This window comes from Hippocampus bargibanti, linkage group LG16, assembly GCF_051943395.1.
Source record: "Hippocampus bargibanti isolate YZ-2025 linkage group LG16, ASM5194339v1, whole genome shotgun sequence".
Classification (NCBI taxonomy): domain Eukaryota; kingdom Metazoa; phylum Chordata; class Actinopteri; order Syngnathiformes; family Syngnathidae; genus Hippocampus; species Hippocampus bargibanti.
The window spans coordinates 16460178-16487447 of record NC_142749.1 but is presented as its reverse complement, the minus strand read 5'-3'; the positions used below and the strand labels follow the sequence as shown (position 1 = coordinate 16487447).

Below are 27270 nucleotides of genomic sequence, written 5' to 3'. Positions count from 1 at the left end.
ATACGTGTCGACTGCTTTAGTTAGGCGTCACTCCCTTTTCCCGCCAATACTGACTTCTTTGTGGGACTATTAAAACGACGGAATCACTTACACCGCCACTCACAGGGCAATTGTGTAAATTACACCCAGTAAATGGCAACCGGGAGTTCAAATATTAAAATAATAACAATAATAAATCGGAAGTTTTTTTGTGTTAAAAATATGTATATATAAAATAAAAAGCTAGCTACCTAATAGATAAACAAATAGATAAACATTATTAAATAAATAGCCAGCTAGAGAGCTAAATTGATAGATAGCCTAATAGCTAATAGATAGCCAGCTAGCTAGGTAGCCAGCCAGATAGCTAATAGTTATCTATTCAGAAAAAACATCTAATATTGACTGTAAAGTGACCTTGAAAGTTTTGAAAGGCGCTTATAAATGAAATGGATTATTATTATTTGCTAGGTATTAGCTATCTATTTGAAAGCTATTAGCTATCTAATCGCTAGCTATCTAGCTTGCTATCTATATGAGTTACTTTCGGGCTGAGTGAAGGCCGGCGCGTGTGGCTAGCGCTGCTCACCCACAGAAAAACATATCCTGTGACTGTAAAGTGACCTTGAGAGTTTTGAAAAGCGCTCAAAACGAAATGTATTATTGTTATTATTATTATTATTAGCTATCTATTAGCGAGCTAGCTAGCTTTCTATCTTTTTGAGTTACTTCCGGGTTTAGTGAACACTGGCGCGTGTGGCTAACGCTGCTCACCCACAGAAAAACGTATCCTGTGACTGTAAAGTGACCTTGAGAGTTTTGAAAGGCGCTTATACATGAAATGTATGATTATTATTATTGAAATTAATATCAGAGGCGTCTTAACAGGACCAAAAGTCTTTCATATCTTCTTTTTTTTTGCATTATTACTTTTTTAATTTATGGTATGAAGCATCAAAGAGTCATAAGACAATAAGTCATAAGGATGTGGGACTCATAAACGCCTCGCATCCCTAAATTTTTCCCTATTTTTTTCAAGTGTCATAAAAAAGCGTGTTTTTCATGCTAAGCAAAAGCAGATGTAGCCTTTCAACTTTTTTTTTTTTTTTTTTTTTGGGGGGGGTGAAATGCCCTAAATTCCTCCTGATGATAACACGAAGAACCGGGGTGGGGGTGCGTCAGGTTTTGATAAATTGGGGGTATTTGCGGAAGACATAAACATGAAATGAGGAATCCAATCGGACTTGCCAACCCCCCCTTTTAAGGCATTTTTCCCTTTAGAAGAAGAGCGGGAAGGAGGGGTGGGGTGCTGTCGGAGAGGGGGGGGGGGGTGACCCTGCAGGATGTTCTCACAGGATGCTGAAAACGAGCAGTCCGAGTTAAGCGGCATGAGGAAGAAGAAAGGAAAAGAGTCAGCTGAGAAGAACGTCGGGGATTCCAATGGCCGCCAGATCTTTGGCGATCCTGTTTTGGAGGTTTCAGAAGGTGGGGTGCGCAGACGAGGGTGTGACGATGTGAAATCAACGTGGGCAAGACGCCCCGGAACGACCAAGCGTAGGCCAAGAGTCAGGTACGTGTTACTTGCGGATTGTGTGATGTGATGTAAAATGGATCGTTTGTGTTCATTTAGCGGCAGCGTCAATGATTGACGCATGTCAGTCATGTCATCAAAGATAGATATCAAACTCTGGTAAAAAAAATATGAAAAGTAAGAAATTACTGATTGACAGTTGCTTTTGCTAAGACTCCAGCGATGAAACTTCACTGAGACAAAAGTTCTGAGGCTTTTTGGACAGCAGGTCTTAAGACTCGATTGGGATTCGAACCCTTAACTTATTGACTGCCAGGCAATGTGCAAAAATATGTGCACTCCAGTGCCAGGGTTTTTGTCATTTTCACTCAAATTGTTAGACCCGGATAATTCCGCGTATTAGGACTACATAAACGTTAAATTTAGCGTAAGAAACCTTAGATTCTCTTCTGTCATCCGAAAAAAGTTAATTCCTAAGTTATATGGTTTTGGAGTTATCTGAGCTTGAAATGGGGGCGGCTGTACAAAATACAATAAATATTGATTTATATAGCGCTGTAGCTGAAGCTGTAACAAAGCGCAAACATAGACAAAAGGCAAATGCTGTGAAAAAAACATTGCCAGAGGTCTGACCAGCGCTTTATCGGCACAGACGTGTCTCAGAATCCAGTTGAAAGACTAGCGGATATATGATTTGCTAGCTATTAGCTATCTATTCGCTAGCTAATAGCTATCTATTCACTAGCTAGCAAGCTTGCTATCTATTTGAGTTACTTCGGGGTTGAGTGAATATCTTGTGGCTGTAAAATGGCCTTGAGAGTTTTGAAAGGCGCTTATAAAATGAAATGTACTAATATTATTATTATTATTATTATTTAAAGGGCAACCGACGTCACTTTTTTGTTAACTGACATCAGAAAAACGTTTTATACTATCTAAAATACCCAAAACACGCAATATGATATTTTTAGTCAAATGTAAAACACAAATAAAAATGACTTAAAGTCTTCAAAATCTGCAAAAAAATTGAGCTGCAAATTGGGCATTTTCAGAAAGTCCCGCCCCCATTTCGTGACGTCACGCCAAGACATCTTGCATTGCTGGAGAATCAAAACAATGGCTTCAGATTCGGAAAATATGCTTTCTTGTTACACATCCAGTTATGAATATGATTCAAATAGTTCTGAAGAGGAAAGCATACATGTTTGCAATCGATTAAAAAATTTCTTCCGTGTAATTTTGAGGCAAACGGGCGTGGGGGGGAATGTCTCACCCAAAAATAGGCAATCAAATGGCCACCGAGCTGTGAGGAATGAATCAGCCCGTTTCCACAGGCTGATACATTCCTTCCATGGAGCTTGGACTCCCTTTGCTGGCGGCTTTTGGGTGTAACACAAGGTTTAAAAACAAAAAAACAGTAAAATACATTGACGTGATGGAAGGACGCTACAATGCGTCTTTTTTTTACGGTCAGGGGGCGGTCCTTTTATGACGTCACGTACGGACTCATCACCAACTGAAAAACACGACTTCCTGAATATTCAGAGCGAGTCTTAAAACGTAAAATATAATATATTATTAATATATTATTAAAATACGCCCAGTGGAAGTCATTTGAAGCCATTTTACAAATTATGGACACAACTTGTCCGGAGACGTCGGTTGTCCTTTTAGAGCTTTCAGAGTGACTTACTTAATGTATATTTTGTGAAAACAAGAAATAGGTTGAGTTACATGACAAATAGTCCCTTTGATGAATTATGTCGAGTCACCGGCGTTCTGTAAAACCAGTTTAAAAAAAAAAAACAACACAAAAACAAAAAAGGCCCCTGTTGTAAATCTTAGTCATACCGGTCGGCACGGGTCTACACTTCCTCTTGGCCTTCTTCGCGCTAGCTCGATCACTTCCTGCGTTTCTACAAGCGTCCGCTGCTAACGATGTCCCCGTTCCACAGCAAGATGGCCGCCTTCCCGCTGATCTTTCCTCTTCTGGTCGGCTTGGCGGCAACAGCGGCGGTCCGTCCTCCTCGCCATCGCCCTTCCTGCCAAATCGTAAGTAAACGTTAAGACTCCCTTTTTCGAGAGCGGAAACGCATTCCTGACATTTTAATGTAAATAAATAGGGGGGAAGGGGGCGTTTGTTTTGATACGTCGCGCATGCCAACAGGGATGAGATTACTAATCTTTCTTGAGACGCTTTATTTATTTGATGTCAGTGAGGAGAGATTACTGGTGAATTTGGTTTTGACTTTTTGACCCCGGGTTCCAAGTATACACGTCGATTATTCTTGTAATTGGGTAACAAAGCGGGAATAGAAGTCACACCCCCCCCCTTCCTGTTTTATGAAGCAATTACTCCGAGGAGTCTTTGATAAGTGACGAGAAATTAAATCACACTCAGAAGGGAAAGCTAACCACAAACCTTGCCATGCTAATCCAAACGGCTAACGGTTAACCAATGCTAGCTCTTGACTTTACCCAAAAGAAGTGCTTCTTAACTCATTTGCAGATTTGCCATTTTATTGCAGATAAACAAACGCGTATTAAAAAAAAATACTTGATTTTATAAAAAAAAAAAATAAAAAAATAAATTATATTAATATATAAATTTATAAATATATATATATTATATATATATATCATATTATATTATTATTATATGCTATTATAAATATATAATTATATTAATTAAATAAATTATATATTAAATAAATTCACCAAATCAAGATCTTTTTTTAAATACATTTGTTAAAACATATAAAAATTAACAATAATAATAATAATAATAATAATAATAATAATGATAGTGATAATAATAATAATAATAATAATAATCATCATCATCATCATCATTATCATCCATTTGATTTCCAAGCGCCTTTCAAAACTCTCATGGTCACCTTACAGTCACAGGATAAAGTTTTTCTGTGGGTGAGCAGCGGCAGCCACACGCGCCAGCATTCACTCAACCCGGAAGTAACTCAAATGTGTGTAAAAATCTTGATTTTGTAAACAAAAATCACAAAATAAGATTTTTTTTTTTAAATGCCTTTGTTAAAATAAATACATAAATAAACAAGGCCCGAAAATAAACATACATACAAACACAAATGCATCTAAAAGTTAGTGATTTTGTAAACAAAAAATCACAATCGCAAAATCAATATATTTTAATGTATTTGTTAAAAATACACAAATAAATAAATATATACACAAATAAATAAATAAATGTCTTGATTTTCCAAAAAATAATCACAAAATCAAGATATTTTAATGCATTTGTTAAAATAAATACATACATTTATTTAGTAAAAAAAACAAAAATAGACACACAAACAAATGCGTACAAAAATAATCACAAAATCAAGCTACTTTTTCAAATGCATTTGTTAAAAAAAATGAAGTGGCAAACAATCAATACCCCCAGCCAAGAGAAAACGCAGAAAAGAATATCATCCGAAAAATGGATGACTGATCAATTAACACCCGAACATAATCCACTTCAGGTTCATAAATCTTTAAAGTGGATCCCGAAAAAAAAAAACAAAAATAAAAAAAAGTCGGCCATGTTTGTTTACATTAGCACATAAGCAAAAATCATCTTTTCATCAAAACCGCAAGTATGGCGAGAATCTGCAAAGGCCTCCTTGAGAAATTGGAGATGGAGACAGTTTTATGGGCTGTTTTTCGACCGGGGGGGGTGGTATGGTGGGGGTCCTCTGACCATCTGTTTTCAATTATAAACTCCATAGGTCTAAAATCTTTAGATTGTGCCAAGGGAGAGAAAGTTACCTAGCAAAGAGCTACTTTTTTTAAGGAACGGTAATAAAGGTACTTTTGTCAATGCTACTATCCAGACCCCCAGGTCCACCCCCCCCCCACACACACACGGAAAGATTCGGACTGACTTGTCGGGCCTTCACCGCTTCCGTCTGGCCAAATTCAGACTTGGCCGAGAAAATCGACACGATATTAACACCCGGTATCGGGTCTTGCCTGTCCCTTATTTCAAACTAGCTAGCTATTTGCTATTTATTAGCTAGCTATATAGCTGCCTTGCTAGCTACCTAGCTGACTGGCTAGCTATCTAGTAGTAAGTACCTCAAATCCTCCCCAATCTCCCCTAAAATTGCGTTATAGTATCCCCCTTTTTGGGAAGTTTTTGTTCAATTTAGCATCTTTTAGTTATATGTTAGCTATATAGCTATCTATCTAGCAATCTCGATGGCTATCTATTAACGACCTATTATAAACAGTATATACCTAAATGGCAACCGGGAGTTCAACTATTAAAATAATAACAATAATAAATTGACGCTATCTATTAACGATATATTATATACAGTAGATACCTAGCTAGCTATCTTGATATCTATTTATTAGCTAGGTAGCTAGCTAGCTATCTAGCTGTCTGGCTAGCTATCTAGTAGTTAGTACCTCAACCCCTCCCCAATCTACCCCAAAATTGCGTTTAGTATCCTTTTTGGGAAGTTTTTGTTCAATTCAGCATCTTTTAGTTATCTGTTAGCTATATAGCTATCTAGCAATCTCGATGGCTATCTATTAACGACCTATTATAAACAGTATATACCTAAATGGCAACCGGGAGTTCAAATATTAAAATAATAACAATAATAAATCGTTAGTTTTTTTGTGTTAAAAATATGTATATATAAAATAAAAAGCTAGCTAATAGATAAACAAATAGATAAACATTATTAAATAAATAGCCAGCTCGAGAGATAAATTGATAGATAGCCTAATAGCTAATAGATAGCCAGCTCGCTAGCTAGCCAGCCAGATAGCTAATAGTTATCTATTCAGAAAAACATCTAATATTGACTGTAAAGTGACCTTGAAAGTTTTGAAAGGCACTTATAAATGAAATGGATTATTATTATTTGCTAGGTATTAGCTATCTATTCGATAGCTATTAGCTATCTAATCGCTAGCTATCTAGCTTGCTATCTATTTGAGTTATTTCCGGGCTGAGTGAACGCTGGCGCATGGGCTGCCGCTGCTCACCCACAGAAAAACATATCATGTGACTATAAAGTGACCTTGAGAGTTTTGAAAGGAGCTTGGAAATGAATTATTATTATTGCGAAAAGGCAGAGTAGCGGTCTTATGATGTTGTTTCTCAAAACAACAGATCGACGGACGGAGTCTTGAGGTTTTTATTGGACGTGTGACTGGTCGTAAACCTCCAGAACATCACAGTCCTCCCCCCCAAAATCCAAAGTCAGCTTTGAACATGTTTTGCTATGTTCTCAACACGATCCCGCCAACACGCTGCGTTTGTGTTTGCCTCTACCGGCAGGTGGGCACCAGGGTGGTCTGCAGTGATTTGAGTCTCACCGGCACCCCCGCCGACCTCCCGTTAGGCGTCCGGGCGCTGGACCTCTCGCACAACCAGCTGCGGAATCTCAGTCGTGATACCCTCGCCGGTCACACGAGGCTTCACCACCTGGATCTGCACTCCAATAAGATCCGCTTCATCCAACCGGGTCTTTTTGAGGCCATGCGTGACCTCAAAGTCCTGGATCTATCTGGGAATCATCTCAACGTTTTTGCTCAGGGTAAAATTCAAATGGGAACACTGGGAGCCGTGGAGTCTCTGGATCTTTCCGGTAACGGCTTGTACACGGGGATGTCGGACTTTTTCCTCGCTGATTCTCCACGGCTGGCCGAGCTGTCGCTGAGCAGCAACAGCATCACCAAGATCTCGCAAAACACTTTCAGCGGCGCTTCGTCCCTAAGGAGGATTAACCTTCATAACAACGTCATTTTGGAGATCGAAGACGGTGCCTTTGACACCCTTGATGGCCTCACCGAACTGGATTTGTCCAAGAACTCCATCGCCTGCATCGCAGACTTCAATTTGAGACGACTCAGAGTGTTAAACCTCAGTAGGAACAGCCTGGAGCTGTTCCAGAGCACCAGATCCCCCGAGCCGTACCATCTCGCCTTTCTGGATCTCAGCCAAAATCGACTCCCTTATTTTCCGCTGCTGCCCGAGAACAACACAATCCGACATTTGGACCTGTCGCGCAACCGCCTGCATAGTGTCAACGTGACGGACACGGGCGAGACCAAGACGCCAGAGACCGTTCTCGGTCACCTGAATCACCTGGACTTAAGTTACAACCAGCTCAGGGATTTACCGCAGTCCTTCTTTCGCACAATGACATCATTGGAAGTCCTGAACGTGAGCAACAACTGCGTCGCCTTGTTTTCCGTCACGGACAAAGACCTCCTTCCCGCAGTCAAGATCATCAACCTTAACTACAACTCTCTAGAGAGACTTTCCTTCAGTGAAAGCGCTCTTCAGGCTTTGCAGAAGCTCTTCCTGCAAGGTAACGACCTGAGTACCCTTGCGCATCAAATGTTCCAGAGACTTCCGAGTCTGAACCTACTACAGCTTCAGGAGAACAATCTTCAAGTGTGCCCACCGGAGACCAGGCCAGATCAAAATCCTCCAAAATGTGTTTTGTTCTCTTCAGTTCCAAATCTAAAGACCCTTTATCTTTCTCAGAATAATCTGAAGAGTTTGCCGGACAGAGCGTTTGCCAATACCCCTCTCAGCTTCTTGGACATGTCCCTCAACCCCGGCGTGGAGATGGGCCGAGACTCCTTAGCAGGTCTAGAGGACTCCCTGGTCCAGCTCTTTCTGAGGGAGAACAACATTTCCCACTTGACCACCGACATGTCATCCCTGAGGAGCCTGAAACTGGTGGACCTGTCCACCAATCACCTGACCAGCCTCCCAGCGTGGAACCGAGCACTGTCCGTCGAGACCCTCAACTTGCAGAACAACAGTTTGGTCACCCTGGAGCGCGACACCGTGGCGGCGTTGGAGCACTCGCTCAAGACGCTCTACGTAGGCGACAATCCGCTTAGCTGCTGCGGAAACCTGGACCTGGTCCGCCTGTTGCGGCACTCGGCTGTGGTGGTGCCTGACATCGAGGCGGCTAGGTGCGTTCTGGACCAGGACTCTCAAGTGGTCAATATCGAGAAAGTGACTCAGGAAATGTGTCGAGGACAAAAGAAAGCCAAATACATCGTCGTTATCGTTGGGATTGTGTTTTTGGCTGCAATTGCTTTGGGAGTGCTGGTGAAATACTGCAAGTTGAGGAAAGGGAAGCATGTCCGAAGATTTAGCGCATGAAGGATACTCCATTTTGGGGGAAAAAAATTGATGATACCCTCGACACACAAAAACTTTTAATACATTAACATTTGATTTTTAACCTCACGCAAAAACAAGTATACTGTAACTTGCTTAAAATTCTGCTAGTTTTTTTTAATTACTTTTAAAAGTCCAGAATACTTCGATCGTAAATCTAAACCACTTGAGCGGGTTTCGACTAGTAATGTCTTAAGCATGGATTGCTTTTTCATGTCATTATGAAACCAAATCGGAAACCAGGTTGACATTAACGGTGTCCATTTTGTCGCCCGGTTGATAAACGTTAGCATAAAAATGAATTTTCCAGGATTGATATCTCTAAAAAAATGGAAATGAATGATGGAATTGAACAGCTGGAGAAAAGGAGCACCCATGGTGACAGTTTGGACAAGCATTTAGCTTTTATGGACACTATCTTAAATTCAAAGGTTATGGGGGGGGGGCAGTATGGTTGAATTACGGTGTCATCTTGAGACTCAAAAAATAATTTTGCACTTTATACGCTGACGCTTGGATTTTTTTGGGTGTCATTTGTGAACACTAATAACAGTTTTGATAATTTATTTTTGTATGTATTAGCCAGGATGAACTCACTGAAATGATTGGACTGAGCACTAGCAATAATAAAAACTTTGACACTATTTTTTTCCGTTTTACTTTGACGGCACACTTTTTGTACAAAAAAAACAAACAAAATGATATACACTGACAACATAATCCCGTGAATACTTTCCTTCTATTCTTTTCGTTCGTACCCGAGACAAACATCACCTGTATTGTACTTGCGACGCTATATGCTAACGTTAGCAATGGAGTTGGCACTTGTTGCCACATGTTTAGCACAAAGCTAAACAAAATAAGAAGTTTTTGTCACACATTTTTGGATGGGGCCGTGCTCTTTGTTTATACAGACTTGCATGGTTGCTAACTGACAAAGTAAATATTGTGTAAACACTAAACAGATGGGACACGAAGCGCTTCGCTAACGTCATAGCGGCCCGTTGAAGTCTTTGCTTCATTACAGGAAAGCCGAGATGGAATCTGCTCTATTTTTAGGCGTAATAACCACAATTAAAACGTCTAGACTTTTTGTTGTTTATCCCACGGTCACAAGTACCCTTCAATTGTTTATCTGACAAACTTAACAAACACTAGGCAGTATGAGTAACACAATATGATGTTAATCATAATAAACCAGGAGAAATGTGTTTACAGGATGGTCCGAGGAGGGTCAGAACAGGGGGGGGGGGGGGGGTAATATGAAGCAGAGCTCACTCACTTTTCTAGTCTGTGTTCTCTTTGAGCTTCTTTGTGACTCATTTGTGATGCACGGCAGTACACTTGAATCCTACTGAGATAAAAAAAAAAAACAGTTTAAAAATGTAAAAAAACAACAACAATGGTGACTACACATGAGACTCACAAACAAGAATCCGGAACAATGGAGGATAAACTGAAGGCGATCGGTAGTGATTAGGTCGAATTTTGGCCCTTGCAATGTTACTGATGGCCACCAGGGGGTGCTGCGGTACGTTCAAACTAGTATGTTCCCTATTGGCCACGAGCGTGTTCCACGAGTGTCCACCAGGTGTCGTCGGAAACACCGGCGATTCTTTTATTTATTTAGTCGTTTATTTATGTCTATTTTTTTAATTCGTATTTTATTTATATGTCTATTAATTAGTCTATGTATTTATTCGTCTGTTTTTATTTGTCAATCAGCCTTGAGAACCCTACCCTCCCTTCGTGACTCCTCCGCCCTCTCCCACACACAAAATGTCGGACATAATGTGTTCCAGGGTCAAACTGTCACCATCATCATAAATTTACGTCGCTGCACCGGAGTTGGAATCCATTTTCAAAAAAAAAAAACGACTGTTGGATATTAAGAGAAGGTAAGAATAAAATAAAGTCAAACTACTCACCCTTTGATGCGGTGGAGACAGGAAGAAGAATCTATGAGGCGCAACTGGAACAAATAAAGGCGCTGATAAATACATTGTAAATATAAAAAAAGTGACATGAGATAAACTGCATTAGTTAAGGTTCATTTTTTTGTTTCACTTGTGCATATTATTATTGAACAGAAATGTAGATAATATCGTTGTATTTAGCAGAAATATATATAAAAAATACAAAAATTATATGCTGTTGGATAATGGGATTTTTATCGGGATATGCAGCTGTCTATCTACCTAGCTATTTGCTATCTGTCTAGCTGGCTATATAGTGGCTATCTAGCTAGCTATCTATTTGCTATCTGTCGAGCTGGCTATATATTGGCTATCAAGCTAGCTATTAGCTATCTGTCTAGCTGGCTGTATATTGGTTAGCTAGTTATTAGCTATCTATCTAGCCGGCTATATATTGCCAATCTAGCTAGCTATTAGCTATCTATCTGGCTAGCTATCAAGCTATATAATAATAATAATAATAATAATAATAATAATAATAAATTTCATTTTTAAGCACCTTTCATATTAGTTATCTTTGTATTTGAGTTACTTCCGGGTTGAGTGAACACTGGCATGTTTGGCTGCCACTGCTCACCCGCAGAAAAAAACTGATCCTGTGACTGTAAGGTGACCATGAGAGTTTTGAAAGGCACTTAGAAATAAAATATATTATTATGCATTATTATTAACATTGGCGATGTCATCAGTGTCATATCAACATGACCACTGGAGGGCGGTAGAGACGCAACTGAGATTCGAGATTTTATCGTTGGATGGCGTCACCATCAGCTTCCGGTATGGGACAATTCATTTCCTGTCATCAAAATCATCAAAAAGTAATTTTTTTCTGACATCGGGTAGCCTGGATGGCAACCTAGTGAAAGAAAAACACAGACAACTAAGTCATGCACGTCCGTAAATGTGCGGGTGCGATGGGGAAAAAGGCGAGGGCAGCCATCTTGGGGGTACACAGAAAGCATTGCTTTTATTGGACGCCACTGGATGGGAAGTTTGTCTCTGTGTGTGTGTGTGTGTGTGTGGTTATTCTGAGGGAATCGGCAGCCATGGTTAAGGCAACACACAGAAAAAGCATGCAGATATACTCTAGAGTCACATAGGAAGGACATCATCATATTGCTTGTCAAAGTCTCGCGCCCCCCCAAAAACATCCAAATTGTACAAAAAGGAAGAAAATAGGCTTCTCGCGCTAAGGAAAAATACACGTTTGTTTCTTTTTTTTTGTCCCTCCCTCCTACAAAGAAGATTTTCCAATACAAGAAAATAAATATGGCAAAAAACAAAACACCCTCCAAAAAAAATAATTTAAAATAGCTCTTTCTTTTCTTTCTTATATATGCTCGATAGTTCTTTTGCTATTCACAAATGGCACAACAATCTTTTCAAAATAAAAGAAGACAGAAGGATAAAACCTCTGTGACATTCATATTCACGTTGAAAAAAAAAAAAACACTTGATGCGGTGGAAGATTTTTTTTAACATTAAAAAAAAAAGTTCTGATCCAGATTCACACGCAGTCTAAACAGAATCTGGATTCAATCTGGTGCTGGTGAGGATGATGCGTTCAATGAACCCAAAGCGGAAATTCTGCCAGATTTAAGCCAATAAGTGCTAAGGAAACATTTTAAACCCGTCCTGTTCTGTTCCGGGTCAAATTGACCCATTTTGAAGTTTGACGGACATGAGTTGTTTCTATGGAAACATCTTCTGGTGAACAGATACAGTTTCACAGTTTTGAAATGCAAAGGCTCATAATGGAGATATTAACAAACATTTTAGGACTTTAGGATCACGAAACACAATTCTGGGTCAAATTGACCCATTGTATGGGTCACCAAAATAATAATAATCAAAACTAATCAATACAATTGATAGAATTTGTTTTGTTCCCCATTTGGTTTGTACACTTACGATTCATTAAACAAGCCCTGGGTCAAAATGACCCAGGAACAAAATCGCCGTTCCTGAGAAACAAATGTCACAGGAAGGTTAAGTGCTGCTTTAAGTGTTTAACTCATTCACTGCCATTCGCAAATTTATTCGGGAATTGAAAATATGACAAAAAACTCAATTCCTGAATGTGTTCGTTTTTTTCCATGCTTGGATGCCGATAAAGCGCTGGTCAGACTTCTGGCAAAGTTTTTTTTTCTTTTCCACAAGGGGGCAGGATTTTCCTTTTGTCCATGTTAGCGCTTACCACTAGCCTGTCGTGGGGTCTTTTTCGGCCCCATAACAGCAAAAGTACTCCACTTGATAGCAAACCACATCTGCACTGAAAAGGGGTGTGGAAAACTAGTCCGCCAGCCACTGTGGTGCTGTTCGACCGTGTGGTTTGATGTTCATAAGCCAAGGTATCACTGTAATGATGATTTATTATTATTATATATTTTTTTTAACTTTATGTTATTTCCAGGTTGAGTGAACGCTGGCGAGTGTGGCTGCCGCTGCTCACCCGCAAAAAAATATCATCTGACTGTAAAGTGTCCTTGAGAGTTTTGAAAGGCGCTTATAAATGAAATGTGTTATTATCCTTATTATTATTTGTTACACCTTTAGCTGTTGTTGAGCTGTTTTTCATGTTAGCACTTTGCAGCTATTGTTAAAGCACTATGTATGTATTGTGTTTTGTACATCTGCCCTCATTTCAAGCTCATATAACTCCAGGCCCATATAATTTAGGAATTAATTTTTTTTTCTGACGAAAGACGATAGTCTAAGGGTTCTACCGCTGTATTTAATAGTTATGTAGTCCTAAAAATCAATATTCTATGGGTGCTGGAATTTGAGTGACAATGACAAAAACCCTGGCACTGGAGTGGATGCATTTTTTGCATATGTATGGCAGTGAATGAGTTAATTGAGGTGCTTTCACACCTGTAGTTGACTTTTTGGAATCTATTGATGGGTTTGTAAACTTGGTCGGTGACTTTTAGAACTACGTGGACAAGTTAAGCTAGGCTAAATGACACCAGCTAATAACCAAAACGCGGATTATCTTCTTTTCCAAACAAAACAAGGCAGAAATGATTACACGTGTAGGACAACATACCAACTTCAGTAGACCAATTGGGCTAAGCGCTCTTGGGATAAACCGCATGGAATTCTTTTGCTTTAAAACCTGAAAAAAAATGGAATTATTAAAGGTAAATTGATGCAGAAAAAAAGGCAAATTAACTTGTAATACCACTTTGTGCCAGTAGGGGAGGATAAGCGAGACACTAACCTGAAACCGGTTGTCTTTAACAAGTTAGTCATGAAGTTGTTAGCATTTCAGCTAGTTGAAATCATATATTCATAAGTGCCATCGATTCATTTAACAACACCGTTCGCATGTCGATTCCTCCAACAATCTTCCGGGCCACAGTGCTCAAGTATTTTCATGTGGTCTGACATTTCAGGGGTTTGAAAAATACACCGCCACAATCCCTGGAGGAAAAATACATCAAATAAAAATACAAATATAATCTGTACTTCACAGCCAACAGCGAGAACAAGAATTAGCTTAGCATCTATTCAACACAGAAGGCAAAATAAGCCTCTGTTCTACGTTTTTTTAGCTAATAAGCTAAGGAAGGAAAGGGCGTGTTCGCCACACTGTAAATATGAAATATGATATAGCGGTTTGTCTACAAGGCGTTTAAATGCCGACTCACTACTACGTTCTACTATCTTTGCTGTCTACTTAGAAGGAATACGGAAAACGGTTGTCATTCTCATAGCCGTATTGATAGTCATCATCATCATCATCAATAACAGCCTCCTTTTGGAAGGAGTGCATAGAGGAATGCCAGCAATGCATTATGGGAGCGTCACAAGCACATTAATGACATATTTCGGAGCGGCGGGAACGCATTTCGGGAACGCGCGGAGCGTATACACGTGATAGCAGACGCCCATCGTCGCATCATCAAACCCTGTTACACCAAACCTGCTTTAAGTGACTGTGTGGTCAGTTCAGCCGCTAGGCGCCATTTTGAAATTGTCGTATTGACGGAGTGACATATGTTGAATAAAAATTAAAAAAAATAAAAATAAATCAAACAGGGCATTAAAAACAGGGCCCATGTACATGATTGGTCCCGGGATTATGGTCATGTGACCAAAACCGAGTGCTCAGTAGTCGCGCAAATAGACGTTAGCGGTCGCTAGCGGAATCGTTTAATTTTGTAAAAAAAAAAAAAAAATCATTGGTTGAGTTATCAAGACTTTTTCATTTTTTTTTAACTCTCTTTTTTTTTCTTAAAACCCCTGAGATCACCGCAGACGTCCTTCAGTACAAAAACAGCAATCTTTTGATTTTTTTCCCCTCTCTCAAATGCACAAATTGCTAGCATGAATGGAAAAGGAAGTAGGACGTTCTAAATGCTGCCCCCTAGAGGCGCTTAACTGGCACTGCACGATGTTGACAAAAACATAAAATGGCGGGAGGTGTCAAAAGTTTGTCCGTACATCCTTTGTTCAGGCACTATTTAAAAAAAAATGATGACGTAAGGTGACACATTCGTATTGATTGTTTGAAATCGGATTGGGCGACAGCTGATTGGTTGCCGATTGTTAGGCTTGGGGTGGGGGGGGGGGCGAGGGGGTGCGACAGAAGGCACAGAATTGATTTCAGGCAAACAAATAGAATTTGGAATCAGGAAGAATATTTTTGGACGCTTTGTTTTTTTCTCCTTAAACCAGCTCGTGTTTATGGCGCTACTAGCTAGCTTGTTGTGCTTTCCGACACCGCCTGCTATTCCAAAGAAGAAGACCCTGAAACCAGCCTTGGTAACAGATATTTCGAAGAATGCCCCAAAGATGTCGACAACAAAGTCTTTTAACGCCAGAAAAAAAAAAAAAATAACGCCTGTTTCCTATTTTTTGTTTGGAACTTGGAGGCTAGTGGCTACATTCAAAGAATGCTCAGGGCACAGGCGAAGGAGCCAATGGGCTAACTGTTAGCCACTAATGTGTATACGGTGCGTTCAGGGTCCTTAGGATGCCATGACGCTCCGCCTCAACAGGTCCTCGTTCCCGGAATGCAACTGGGGTAGGCGGAGCTTGCGCGCCCCGCCAGGACGCGCGTCCAAGTCACTTTGCTCCCCGTCGGAAAAGTAGCCGTCGCCGCGGAGCAAACGTTGGTCCTTGGGTTCGGACGCCCCGCCGCCGCTGGCTCGCCGTCTGGATTTTAATTGGCGGGACACCCGTAGCCGCGGTGATGACACGGCGGGCGGCATTTCGCCGCCGTCCTCCGAGATGTGGCAGGAGTCCATTTTGGAAATGGGCGGCTGCAGGTCGGAGCTCCTGGTATGGTGACGGTGCAGGTGGTGATGGTGAAGGACCCTAGAGGAACCTCGGGAACCCTTTCGGGAACCCTGTTTTTCCTCCGCGCCACCGCCCGCCAACACGGCCTTTACGGCGGAGGCGCACGAGCCCGAGCCGGTGCGCAGAAGCGTCGGCGCGGCGCCAGAGGAAGGTGAACGTCCGCGTGGGCGGGGCTTGCAGCTGCCTCGGGATTTGCGACCCAGATGGGGCGTCTTCCACGCCGACTCCATGGAGTTTTCCATCATCAGATTGAGCAAGCTTTCTTCACCCTGCAGGAGCTGCACGAAAAACAGACAGTTGGGAAATTTAGCGAGGTTGTCAAATAAAAACGCCAGACTTCCTGTCTTTTCGGGGTGTGGGTTCTTCAGACTTTTTCCATGGCTCTCGAGACTTAGGGAAGATGGCTTAAAGGGCCAATTACCATATTTTCCAAACTATAAGGCACAACCAAAAGCCTTCATTTTCTTCAAAACATTTTTTTTACTCGATTTTGCCACCATATTCCGTTTTTGCTAGAGAAAGGAAAACGAAGCTTCATGAAGCACTTGTGATATTTTTGACTCCTCCAGATGCTACCCCAGGTGCTCTTGATTTAAATCAGTGCAAAGAAAGTGTTTTAAAAATCCAGTGCATCTTGAAGAGTAAAAAAATGAGCAAAAGTGCTTCATGAAGCTTCACTTCCCCTTCACTAGTTTTTGAGTTTTTGGCACAATGATTATAAAGGGAAAATTGGGCGTTTTTTTGCTTGTTTTTGTATACCTTAGGGAAAATGGCTTAAAGGTCCCAAATTCAGATTTGTAATTACTGTATTTTCCAGACTATAAGGCGCACCCGAAACCCTTCATTTTCTTCAAAATAATTTTCATATTCCGTTTTTGCTAGAGAAAGGAAAACGAAGCTTCATGAAGCACTTGTGATATTTTTGACTCCTCCAGATGCCCCTCCAGGTGCTCTTGATTTAAATCAGTGCAAAGAAAGTGTTTTAAAAATCCAGTGCATCTTGAAGAGTAAAAAAATGATCAAAAGTGCTTCATGAAGCTTCACTTCCCCATCACTAGTTTTTGGCACAATGATTATAAAGGGAAAATTGGGCGTTTTTTGCTTGTTTTTGTATACCTTAGGGGAAATGGCTTAAAGGTCCCAAATTCAGATTTATAATTACTGTATTTTCCAGACTATAAGGCGCACCCGAAACCCTTCATTTTCTTCAAAATAATTTTCATATTCCGTTTTTGCTAGAGAAAGGAAAACGAAGCTTCATGAAGCACTTGTGATATTTTTGACTCCTTCAGATGGTGCTCTTGATTTAAATCAGTGCAAAGAAAGTGTCTTAAAAATCCAGTGCATCTTTAAAAGCACCATCTTGAAGAGTAAAAAAATGATCAAAAGTGCTTCATGAAGCTTCACTTTCTCATCACTAGTTCATGGCACAATGATGACAAATGGAAAATTTGGCGTTTTTGCCTTGTTTCTGTGTAATTTAGGGAAAATGGTTTCAGGGGCCCAAATTAAGATTTTTAATTATTGTATTTTCCAGACTATAAGTGTATTTAGTGTATCAAACCAAAAACAAATAATAAACACTTTATTCATTTATTTCTGAAAAAATTAAAGGCCAAATATTTCATAAAAACTCGTAAAGCACATATACATTTTACAGAAGGAAGATTGGTAATCTCTGAAAATGTTATTTATTATATTGTGATGAACTCTGATTAATGTATATTTGCCTTATTTATTTTTGTTGTTGTTGTTTTGACTTCAAGATGGCGCCGCGAGAGTGACTGCCTTTACAGCAGCTCCTGTATTTTGTTTTTCTACCTCTTCCTTTCCTTTTATCACTTTGCTGCTGTGAAATGTAAAATTTCTCCACTCTGACACTAACCAAGACTAATCCAATCCAATCAAATGAACTTTGAGCCTCCCATTTTGGCCCGTTACCTGGTCAGAAAGGAGGCTACCGCTCTTGTCGCCGTGCTGTGAACCCATAGCCCACTTGCCGATCGCGTCATCGGCCGTGATCTGCACAGACTGTGCCAGCCAGCTGTCGAACAACGAGTCGTCCAACGGGAAGGACTTGGATAAACCTGCGGAAAGCAAACACAAGGTTTCAATTTTACCTCCCAAAAAAGGTGCACCCAATTGATGACATATATAATAATAATAATAATAATAATAATAATACATTTCATTTATAAGCGCCGTTCAAAACTCTCAAGGACACTTTACAGTCGTAGGATAAGTTTTCTGCGGGTGAGCAGCGGCAGCCACACGCACCAGCGTTCATAATAACAATAATTATTATTATCATCATCATTTTTATCATTATCACCGTCATCATCATCGTCATCATCATCACTATCAATATTGTTGTTATTGTTAGGATCATTATCATCATCATTATTACCATCATTATCATCATCATTATTATCATCATTATTATTATTATTATTATTATCATTCTTATCAACATTATTCTCATCGTTATTCTCATCATCATCATCATCATCATCATCATCATTATTATGATAATTATTATCATTATCAGCATGATCATAATCATTATTATTATCACCAATATTATCATTATTATCATTATCATCATCATCATCATTATTATTATCATTATCATAATAATAATAATATATAAATATATAAATATGTTATTATTATTATTATTATTGTTATCATTATTATCAATATTATCAATATTATCATTATCATCATCATTATTATTATCATTATCATAATAATAATAATATATAAATATATAAATATTTTATTATTATTATTATTATTGTTATTATTATTATTATTATTGTTATCATTATTATCAATATTATAAATATTATCATTATCATCATCATCATCATCATTAGCATAATTATTATCATTATCATTAGCATTATCATTATTATCATTTGAATGGGACTTTTGTGTAAATCGAAGATCATAATAATAATAATAATAATAATAATAATAATAATAATAATAATAATAATAATAATTTATTATTATTATTATTATTATTATCAATATTATCATTATTATCATTATCATCATCATCATTATCATCATCATCATCATTATTAGCATTATTATTATTATTATTATTTGAATGGGACTTTTGTGTAAATCGTCAGTAGAACAGCAGGGGGTGCTATTTGGGTGTCTGAGACCCCACAAAATCAAGCACATCAACACACGCGTTTGTTTCCATGACGCAGCATGCCTCTGCAGGAGATGCTAGGGGGGTGCGGTGGGGGGGTTATGAGCAGGAAGGTAAACACACCGCCATTAGAAATGATCTCGCGCGTGATTTGAAGCAATCTTACATCCAGACAAATAAAAGAATGACACAAAAAAAAAAGACAGGGTTGTTATGAGAGCCCCCACTGCGATAGTGGCCAGGATTCAGAAGGTGAACCATGAGTGGTGAAGTGCACCTAGCTCTTTAAGCAGCGAGTTACTGTCTGATTCCCATCTCTGCTTTTTGTTGTCAGGACTACTTTTCCTCCTGCTCTCCTTCCTCTTTCCTCCGCCTCCTCCTGTTCCTGCTCCCTTCCGGGCTCTCTCTGCATGGGGGGTGGAGACACAAGTAGATGTTTGTCAGGTATTTCGTTTTTTGCAATTTGGAGCTCATTCTGGCCATTCCATTTCATGCAACACCCCCCCCCCCCTTTCTGACTCTGTTTACACGCAACTGCATTAATTCTTATTACTTTTTTATTAATGCTCCGATGACCTCTCACCTCTCGCTTACATGAGGAGGTACATGTTATGCGGGGATGATTAAGACCTCGCTTTCCAAATGCAGAATAAGAGTGTGTGAGCGTGTGTCTGTGTATAAGTATATATATGTGTATATAAACTGACATTTTAGCCGTTTCCGAGGGTCCTTAAAGGCAGAAATTTCTGACCCCAAAGACAGAATCGTGAAATTCAATTGACATGGTTACTATCAGTAAACCCACAATAAAAAAAGTTTCAAAATGGAAACCGAAAAGCCACAGGAAGTCGGCCATTTTGGTAAGGTCCTCACACGCCATTTTGGTAAGGTCCTCACACGCCATTTTGGTAAGGTCAACAAAAGCAAACTCATCAAAGAGATTTTACTACTACTACTACTACTACTACTACTACTACTACTAATAATAATAATAATAATAATAATAATAATAATAATAATAATAATAATAATAATAGAGTTATCTGAGCTTGAAATGGGGGCAGGGAACAAAATACAATAAACTGTATTTTGAATTCCCGAAAAAAAAATAAAAAATGGCAGCCAATGAGTTAAATTGATTTTCACGGAAACAATTTTGATGAGAACTCAAAAACTAACAATGTATTTGACGCTAAAGTTAAACAAAAAAAATACATCAAAAAGAAAAAAAATGGGTGAAAAACAACTAAAACAATCTCGCCCCTTGCACACTCCCCAAAATAAAAATATGTATTTTTCCTTTTGTCAATATATAATAATAAAACAAAAGAAATACATTTTATCCCCGCCCTATTTCAAACCTGCACTTATTAGCTTTTCCCATTGACTTCCTCAAACCCCATTTCCCCCCCTCCTATCTTCTTTTCACTCAGACTGCCATCCCATAAACCTTCATTTCGGCTGCCATTGTGAAAGTTCGATACACGTGCACGGACGCACACACACACACACCAGGCGAGAGGAGATCAGAGAGAGCAAAACGAACCGCTGTCAAGCTAGTCGCACTTGGAATGCAAATGCGCTGCACTTCCTGCATAACAATACTCAGGAGTCATACGCTAGCATATGTGTGTGGCTGAGAAAACTCAAAAAAAAAAATCTATTATTTTCCGTATTGACAGGTGCAACTAAATACGGTGTACCCGAAGTACTATGCAAAAATAATTCACACATCAAACGATAAAACAACAAATGAAGAACATAAAAAAAAGCAAAGTGACTCAAAATACAAAGGTACTTAGAAAAGAACCCTGGGGGACGCCACAAAAACAGATGCAGCGATAGACGTGTGAAACGTACCTCCGGCCATGTCCTCTTCCAGTAGCTGTATCTGCATGTGGAAGATCTTCTCCTGGAGGTTGCCAAGGCTGTGCTTCATCTTTTCCCGTCGCGTTACCATGTAGCACAGATTACGCACCTGGAAGTGGACGTGGACAGTACTTAAAACTGGAAAGGAGTATCAGTTTGCAGTTCGAGGTGCTTTATACGTTAACGCGAATTAGCTAAGTCGAATGGTTAAACAGAGCTTTAGCATTAGCTTGGAAACGATGCCATTTGAATGTTGTTGAATGGGGCAGTATTTTCACAGCCCCACTTTGTTCAGCGCAAAAGTCGGTGCTGTCAATGCGTATGTGGAACTGCCGCAGCTCGGAATTGAAGCGGATTTACTGTACGTGGGACGGGAGATGTTAGACAATATTTTTTTAGTCAATGGATACTACAGCTTCCTGTTTGCTTTCAACATTTAGCTTGTAGCAGACGTGCACATTGCACCATGACGTCCCTGATCCACTGGTGAAAAGGATGCTTTGATTATCTCCTCTTTCATCTAGAACTGCTTCATGTCACAAAGAGGGTGCAGAAAGTGCTTACGGTAGAACGCCTGTCGGTGTTTTTTGTGTTGTGTCACATTATTTGTTATTTTGTTGTTGTTTGACTTCAAGATGGCGCCGCGAGAACGGCTGCCTTTACAGCAGCTCCTGTATTTTGTTTTTCTACTTCTTCCTTTCCTTTCGTCTTCCTTTCATCACTTTCCTGCTGTGAAATGTAAATGTCTCCACTGCGAGAATAATAAAGGTTAATCCAATCCAATCCAATTATTGGTTATTTCGTTTATTTTGTTGTTGTATTGACTTCAAGATGGCGTCGCAACAATGGCTGCCTTTACAGCAGCTCCTGTATGTTGTTTTTGCTGCTGTGAAATGTAAATTTCTCCAGTGTGAGACAAATAAAGGCTATTTTTATCGAATTTAATCTAAATTGTAGCATCCGAGCGCTACCGTCGTTCATTTTAAGGTCTAGATGAAATACAGATGAAATTGCAGCTAACACATAAAAAAATGTACAGCAACCAGCTGGGTTGTACGACAGTAACTCGAGTATTACGTGTCCCAGACCACATTATGTGCGTGTGTACGTGCATGTTGGCTACGAGCTGGCCGTTTATCCGCTAATCTTGATTTATTGTTCTGCTCGGCCTTTCTGGCCCGCGCTACCGCCGCGAGCGAGCGCGCGGTGGACAATAATAGCTTCTCAAGCGGGATATAATGCGCGGAACCTGTCGATTGGACCGCTAACGTGTTGTGAATGCGTTAGCGTCTGTCCGTTAGCAAAACAAGATATGTAATGGGGTGGGATGGCAGACGTTTGTTTATTTTTCTAACTTCTTTTCCGCTCATTCTTTTTTGTGTGTGGAAATTTCAGCCTTCGAAGGGCGTATCCCCCTAGAGGAAGTTGAAATTTAATAAACACGTCGCTCATAACTAGACTGACTAAAAAAAGTCTCGAGGGTGCGTATCCTCGACAACGTTGTGAAAAGTCTGCTATTTTTTGTTTTAAAGCTGACATTTTAGCCGTTTCGGAGTGTCCTTAAAGGCAGAAATTTCTGACCCCAAAGACAGAATCATGAAATTCAATTGACATGGTTACTATCAGTAAACCCACAATAAAAAAGTTTCAAAATGGAAACCGAAATGCCACAGGAAGTCGGCCATTTTGGTAAGGTCCTCACACGCCATTTTGGTAAGGTCTTCAAAAGCAAACTCATCAAAGAGATTTTACTAATAATAATGATAATAATAATAATAATGATAATAATAATGATAATAATAATAATAATGATGATGATAATAATAATAATAATAATAATAATAATAATAATAATAATAATAATAATAATAATAATAATAATAAAAAATAGAGTTATCTGAGCTTGAAATGGGGGCAGGTGAACAAAATACAATAAACTGTATTTTGAATTCCCGAAAAAAAAATCAAAAATGGCAGCCAATGAGTTAAATTGATTTTCACGGAAAAAAAATTTAATGAGAACTAAAAAACTAACAATGTATTTGACGCTAAAGTTAAACAAAAAAAATACATAAAAAAAAATTGTGAAAATTTTAAAAACAACTGAAACAATCTCGCCCCTTGCACACACCCCAAAATAAAAATATGTATTTTTCCTTTTGTCAATATACAGTAAAGTCTCGTTATATCGATATTCAAGGGAGTCCGAAAAAATATCGATATAACCAGGACTATCGATATATCCGACCCTGTTTACAGGTAATTTTCTCCGTGCGTACATAGAAATAGTATCGATATAACCGGGACTATCGATATATCCGATATCGATATAACGAGACTTTACTGTATAATAATAAAACAAATAATAAAGTACATTTTATTTTGAAAATCTGTCACTCAAGTTACTGCTGCAAACTGACAGAAAAACACGTTAAAACTTCTTCACCTTTCTTCTCATGCGTGTTTACATGCGGGTTGTCGCAGAGCAACGCGCTATCCGTGTCAACCCCGTGGCGTTTAGTAGCGTGTGTATACCACCCCCCCCCCCCCCCCCCCCACCACCCATTGTCTTATCAAAGCCGTGCGAAGTTAAGGTTAGACTGGTTGTGAATTATTTATCTCCGCCGAGGCCGTGTGGAAACACACAAGCGGCAATAAATATTTATATGAGGCCTCATTTTTATTTCATTGCGGTATCGCAAGGGTGTGTGGGGGTGGGGGGGGGGGGTAGCAGCTCACGGGATGGCGTCAGGGAAGGAGGTATATAAAAATAAAAACAGGTAAGAGAAATTGATGAGGGTTAGCGTTACACCTTGCCGCAGTACAACATGTAGGAAATTGGGCAAATAAAGGCTAAATAAAAGATGAGAGGCAAGCACCGAGCGCCGAACTTATTATCTTAATATGCCGAAGGACTTATGAATAATAGTAATTGGAGAATGAAATTTCTGGTAAAATATTTAGGGTGAATCCTCACGTGCTGGCAATAAACGGTGAAATTATTTCAAAGGGAAGGAAGGTTACACTGAAAATGACTTGGTTTTTTTTTTTTTAACTTTTTTTTCTGAAATAAGAGTTTGTTTCTAGTATGAACTCATTCACTGCCAGAAAATGTGCAAAAAATGTGTCCACTCCAGTGCCAGGGTTATTGTCATTTTCACTGAAATTGCACGACCCACAGAATACTGAGTTTGAGGTCTGTGTTTTGAAAGGCGCTTATCAATAAAATGTATTATTATTATTATTATTATTATTATTATTATTATTATTATTATTATTATTATTATTATTATTATTATTATTCAATTCAGCGTAATACATGTTAGACTCTCTTTTTTTCACCAGAAAAAAAAAAAATGTTAATTCCTAAATTATATGGGTCTGGACTTATCAGAGCTTGAAATGAGGGCGGCTGTACAGAATACCATACATACATATTTATATAGTGCTTAAACAACAGCTGAAGCTGGAACAAAGTGCTAACATGGACAAAAGGCAAATGCTGGAGGAAGGGAAAACATTGCCAGAGGTCTGACAAGCTCTTTATCAGTACCCCCTGCGAGAAAAAAACAAAACCCGAATAAATTCGCGAATGGCGTTCCACATCATGCCTTTCAATTACCGAATAAATTCGGGAATGGCAGTGAATGAGTTAATAACGGAAATATTGTATCCGTTTTTGGAAAATGTGACATACTGTAATCAATGTATTATTATTATTATTATTATTATTATATTATTATTATTATTATTATACAAATTTAATTATGTTGCATTTTTTAGCTCTGGTCCTTTCCTAGGAAGTTTTCATGACAAGTGTCAATACAACAGATGATAATAATAATAATAATAATAAATAATAATAATAATAATAATAATAATAATAATTAATAATAATAATTTTATTTCTAAGCGCCTTTCAAAACTCTCAAGGACACTTTACAGTCACAGGATATTTTTTCTGCGGGTGAGCAGCGGCAGCCACATGCGCCAGCGTTCATTCAACCCGGAAAATGACGTCAGATTTACTTGAGAATCCAAACGTGCATTTGTTGTGTATGTATTTTGGGTGCCAAAGGGGTGTTTGAAACAGCACTGCATGATGGGAGTTTACATTGATATCGTCGTTTTACTGTACTTCTGTGCAGGGCTGAGTCATTGAATACACCCCCCCCCCCCCCCAAGTACTCCCTCTTGCTTTGTCCTCTGCCTGAACCCGAGGCAGTTACATAACAAGACAGTGGATGGCAGACATGAAAATGCGAGGGGGGGGGGGGGGGGGCTCGGTAATACCATTTCCCACATGAGAAATCAACTCAACTGTCATCTGGATTGTCTTTCCTCATTTTTTTTCCTCCTTTCTGCGGCTAAAATATATCTTAAACAGTTGCCCTCCACTTTATCCACTCAATGAGCCAACAAGGCATTTGCCACAAACAACAGTAATTCTCCCCACCCCTGTTCGCGAATTGTTTTGACAGTCGTAGTTAGCTGGCGAGATAGCGACACCGGTAAGACTCGAGGTCGTCAACCACTCGGGGAGCAGGATGCCGACTCGGCGAAAAAGCTTTTCAGGGACATTGCGCCGTAATTCGTTACACTGGCAGCACTTGTGGAGGAAAGAGGAAAGGGGGTGGGGTAATACTGGGCGACATGAGCCCCCAGGAATACATAGACACACACACGGCTCCAAAATGTCCCCACTTCTCAAAAATGTCCTCACTATGCACGGTATAACATCATAGTGGTCCTCACAAGTATAGTCATACAAACACACACACACATGGCTGCAAAATGTCCTCACTATGCACGGTATAACATCATAGTGGTCCTCACAAGTATAGTAATACAAACACACACACACATGGCTGCAAAATGTCCTCACTATGCATGGTATAACATCATAGTGGTCCTCACAAGTATAGTCATACAAACACACACACACTCGGCTGCAAAATGTCCTCACTATCCATGGTATAACATCATAGTGGTCCTCACAAGTATAGTAATACTAACACACACACACTCGGCTAAAAAATGTCCTCACTACGCACGGTATAAAATCATAGTGGTCCGCACAAGAATTGTCATACAAACACACACATACACACACATGGCTGAAAAATGTCCTCACTACGTATGGTATAAAATCATAATCAATCAATAGTCAATAGTCACACAAACACACAAAAATCTCCTCACTATAATGGCATAAATCATAGTGGTCCTCACAAGAATAGTCATACAAACACACAAAAATCTCCTCACTATATATGGCATAAAATCATAGTGGTCCTCACAAGAATAGTCATACAAACACACACAGCTACAAAATGTCCTCACTAGTCAAAAATATTGCCACCATGCATGATATAGAATCATAGCAGTCCTCACAAGAATAGTCATACAAACACACAACCATGTCCTAACTACATATGGTGTAAAATCATAGTGGTCCTCACAAGAACAGTCATACAAACACACACAGCTACAAAATGTCCTCACTAGTCAAAAATATTGCCACCACGCATTATATAAAATCATAGCAGTCCTCACAAGAATAGTCATACAAACACACAACCATGTCCTAACTACATATGGTGTAAAATCATAGTGGTCCTCACAAGAACAGTCATAAAAACACACACAGCTACAAAATGTCCTCACTAGTCAAAAATATTGCCACCATGCATGATATAGAATCATAGCAGTCCTCACAAGAATAGTCATACAAACACACAACAATGTCCTAACTACATATGGTGTAAAATCATAGTGGTCCTCACAAGAACAGTCATACAAACACACACAGCTACAAAATGTCCTCACTAGTCAAAAATATTGCCACCACGCATTATATAAAATCATAGCAGTCCTCACAAGAATGGTCATACAAACACACACACACACACACACAAGGCTGCAAAATGGAAGGTATTTTTCAATTTACCAGCAAATCAGAGTTGATTGGAAACCTCTCTTGTGGCAACGTACACGCGCACACACACAATGCGACACTTTCATCCTAAAAGATGCTCTTCAGGGCAAAGTGACAAGATGAAGGATGGAGGGAGGAGGCGGAGGGATGATGACAAGGGAAGAAAAAAGGTGTGTGCGGACTTGTTACCAAGCCGACTCGTTGGATGCCAATGGAAGCTCTGATGTCACAAACAGAAATTGGAAAATAGATTTTTTTTTGCTGGAGAGTCAAATAAATAAATACATAGATAAAAAAAAAATATTTCACCTGCAG

General features: G+C 39.3%; 2 protein-coding genes across 5 annotated transcripts in view; one reads left to right on the top strand and one right to left on the bottom strand.

Annotated features, from left to right (window-relative positions):
• The first annotated feature begins 1160 nt into the window (after positions 1–1160).
• On the top strand, positions 1161–9338 carry lrrc32 (leucine rich repeat containing 32). Of its 2 annotated transcripts, none has more exons than XM_089017751.1 (3): positions 1161–1549; positions 3466–3562; positions 6831–9338. In XM_089017751.1, exons 1-3 carry the CDS (start codon positions 1323–1325, stop codon positions 8676–8678), a joined length of 2172 nt encoding a protein of 723 aa, XP_088873877.1. In that variant the 5' UTR covers positions 1161–1322; the 3' UTR covers positions 8679–9338. The 2 variants fall into 2 exon arrangements, with proteins under 2 accessions (XP_088873877.1, XP_088873878.1); XM_089017752.1 differs by having other exon boundaries at positions 1409–1549; positions 3470–3562.
• A 2388-nt stretch (positions 9339–11726) lies between these two features.
• Positions 11727–27270, bottom strand: part of jade2 (jade family PHD finger 2) — a 49263-nt gene continuing 33719 nt past the window's right edge. The window contains exons 11-15 of one of the 3 annotated variants that reach the window (XR_016117951.1): positions 21009–21126; positions 19426–19554; positions 17921–18066; positions 13896–16257; positions 11727–13790 (exon numbers count right to left, since the gene is read on the bottom strand). Coding sequence is in view for 1 of the 3 variants with exons in the window: in XM_089017750.1 (XP_088873876.1) it covers positions 15649–16257; positions 17921–18066; positions 19426–19554; positions 21009–21126 (1002 nt within the window). In the remaining 2 variants the exon portion in view is untranslated. Of the gene's footprint in view, positions 16258–17920; positions 18067–19425; positions 19555–21008; positions 21127–27270 lie in introns of all 3 variants that reach the window. The other 2 variants (XR_016117952.1, XM_089017750.1) reach the window with 2 other exon arrangements.

Coding starts and splice junctions, on each gene's coding strand:
- lrrc32 (XM_089017751.1), top strand. CDS start 1,323: ATGTTCTCACAGGATGCTGAAAACGAGCAGTCCGAGTTAAGCGGCATG. Junction 1,550..3,465: donor AAGCGTAGGCCAAGAGTCAG/GTACGTGTTACT, acceptor CCCGTTCCACAG/CAAGATGGCCGCCTTCCCGC. Junction 3,563..6,830: donor ATCGCCCTTCCTGCCAAATC/GTAAGTAAACGT, acceptor CTCTACCGGCAG/GTGGGCACCAGGGTGGTCTG.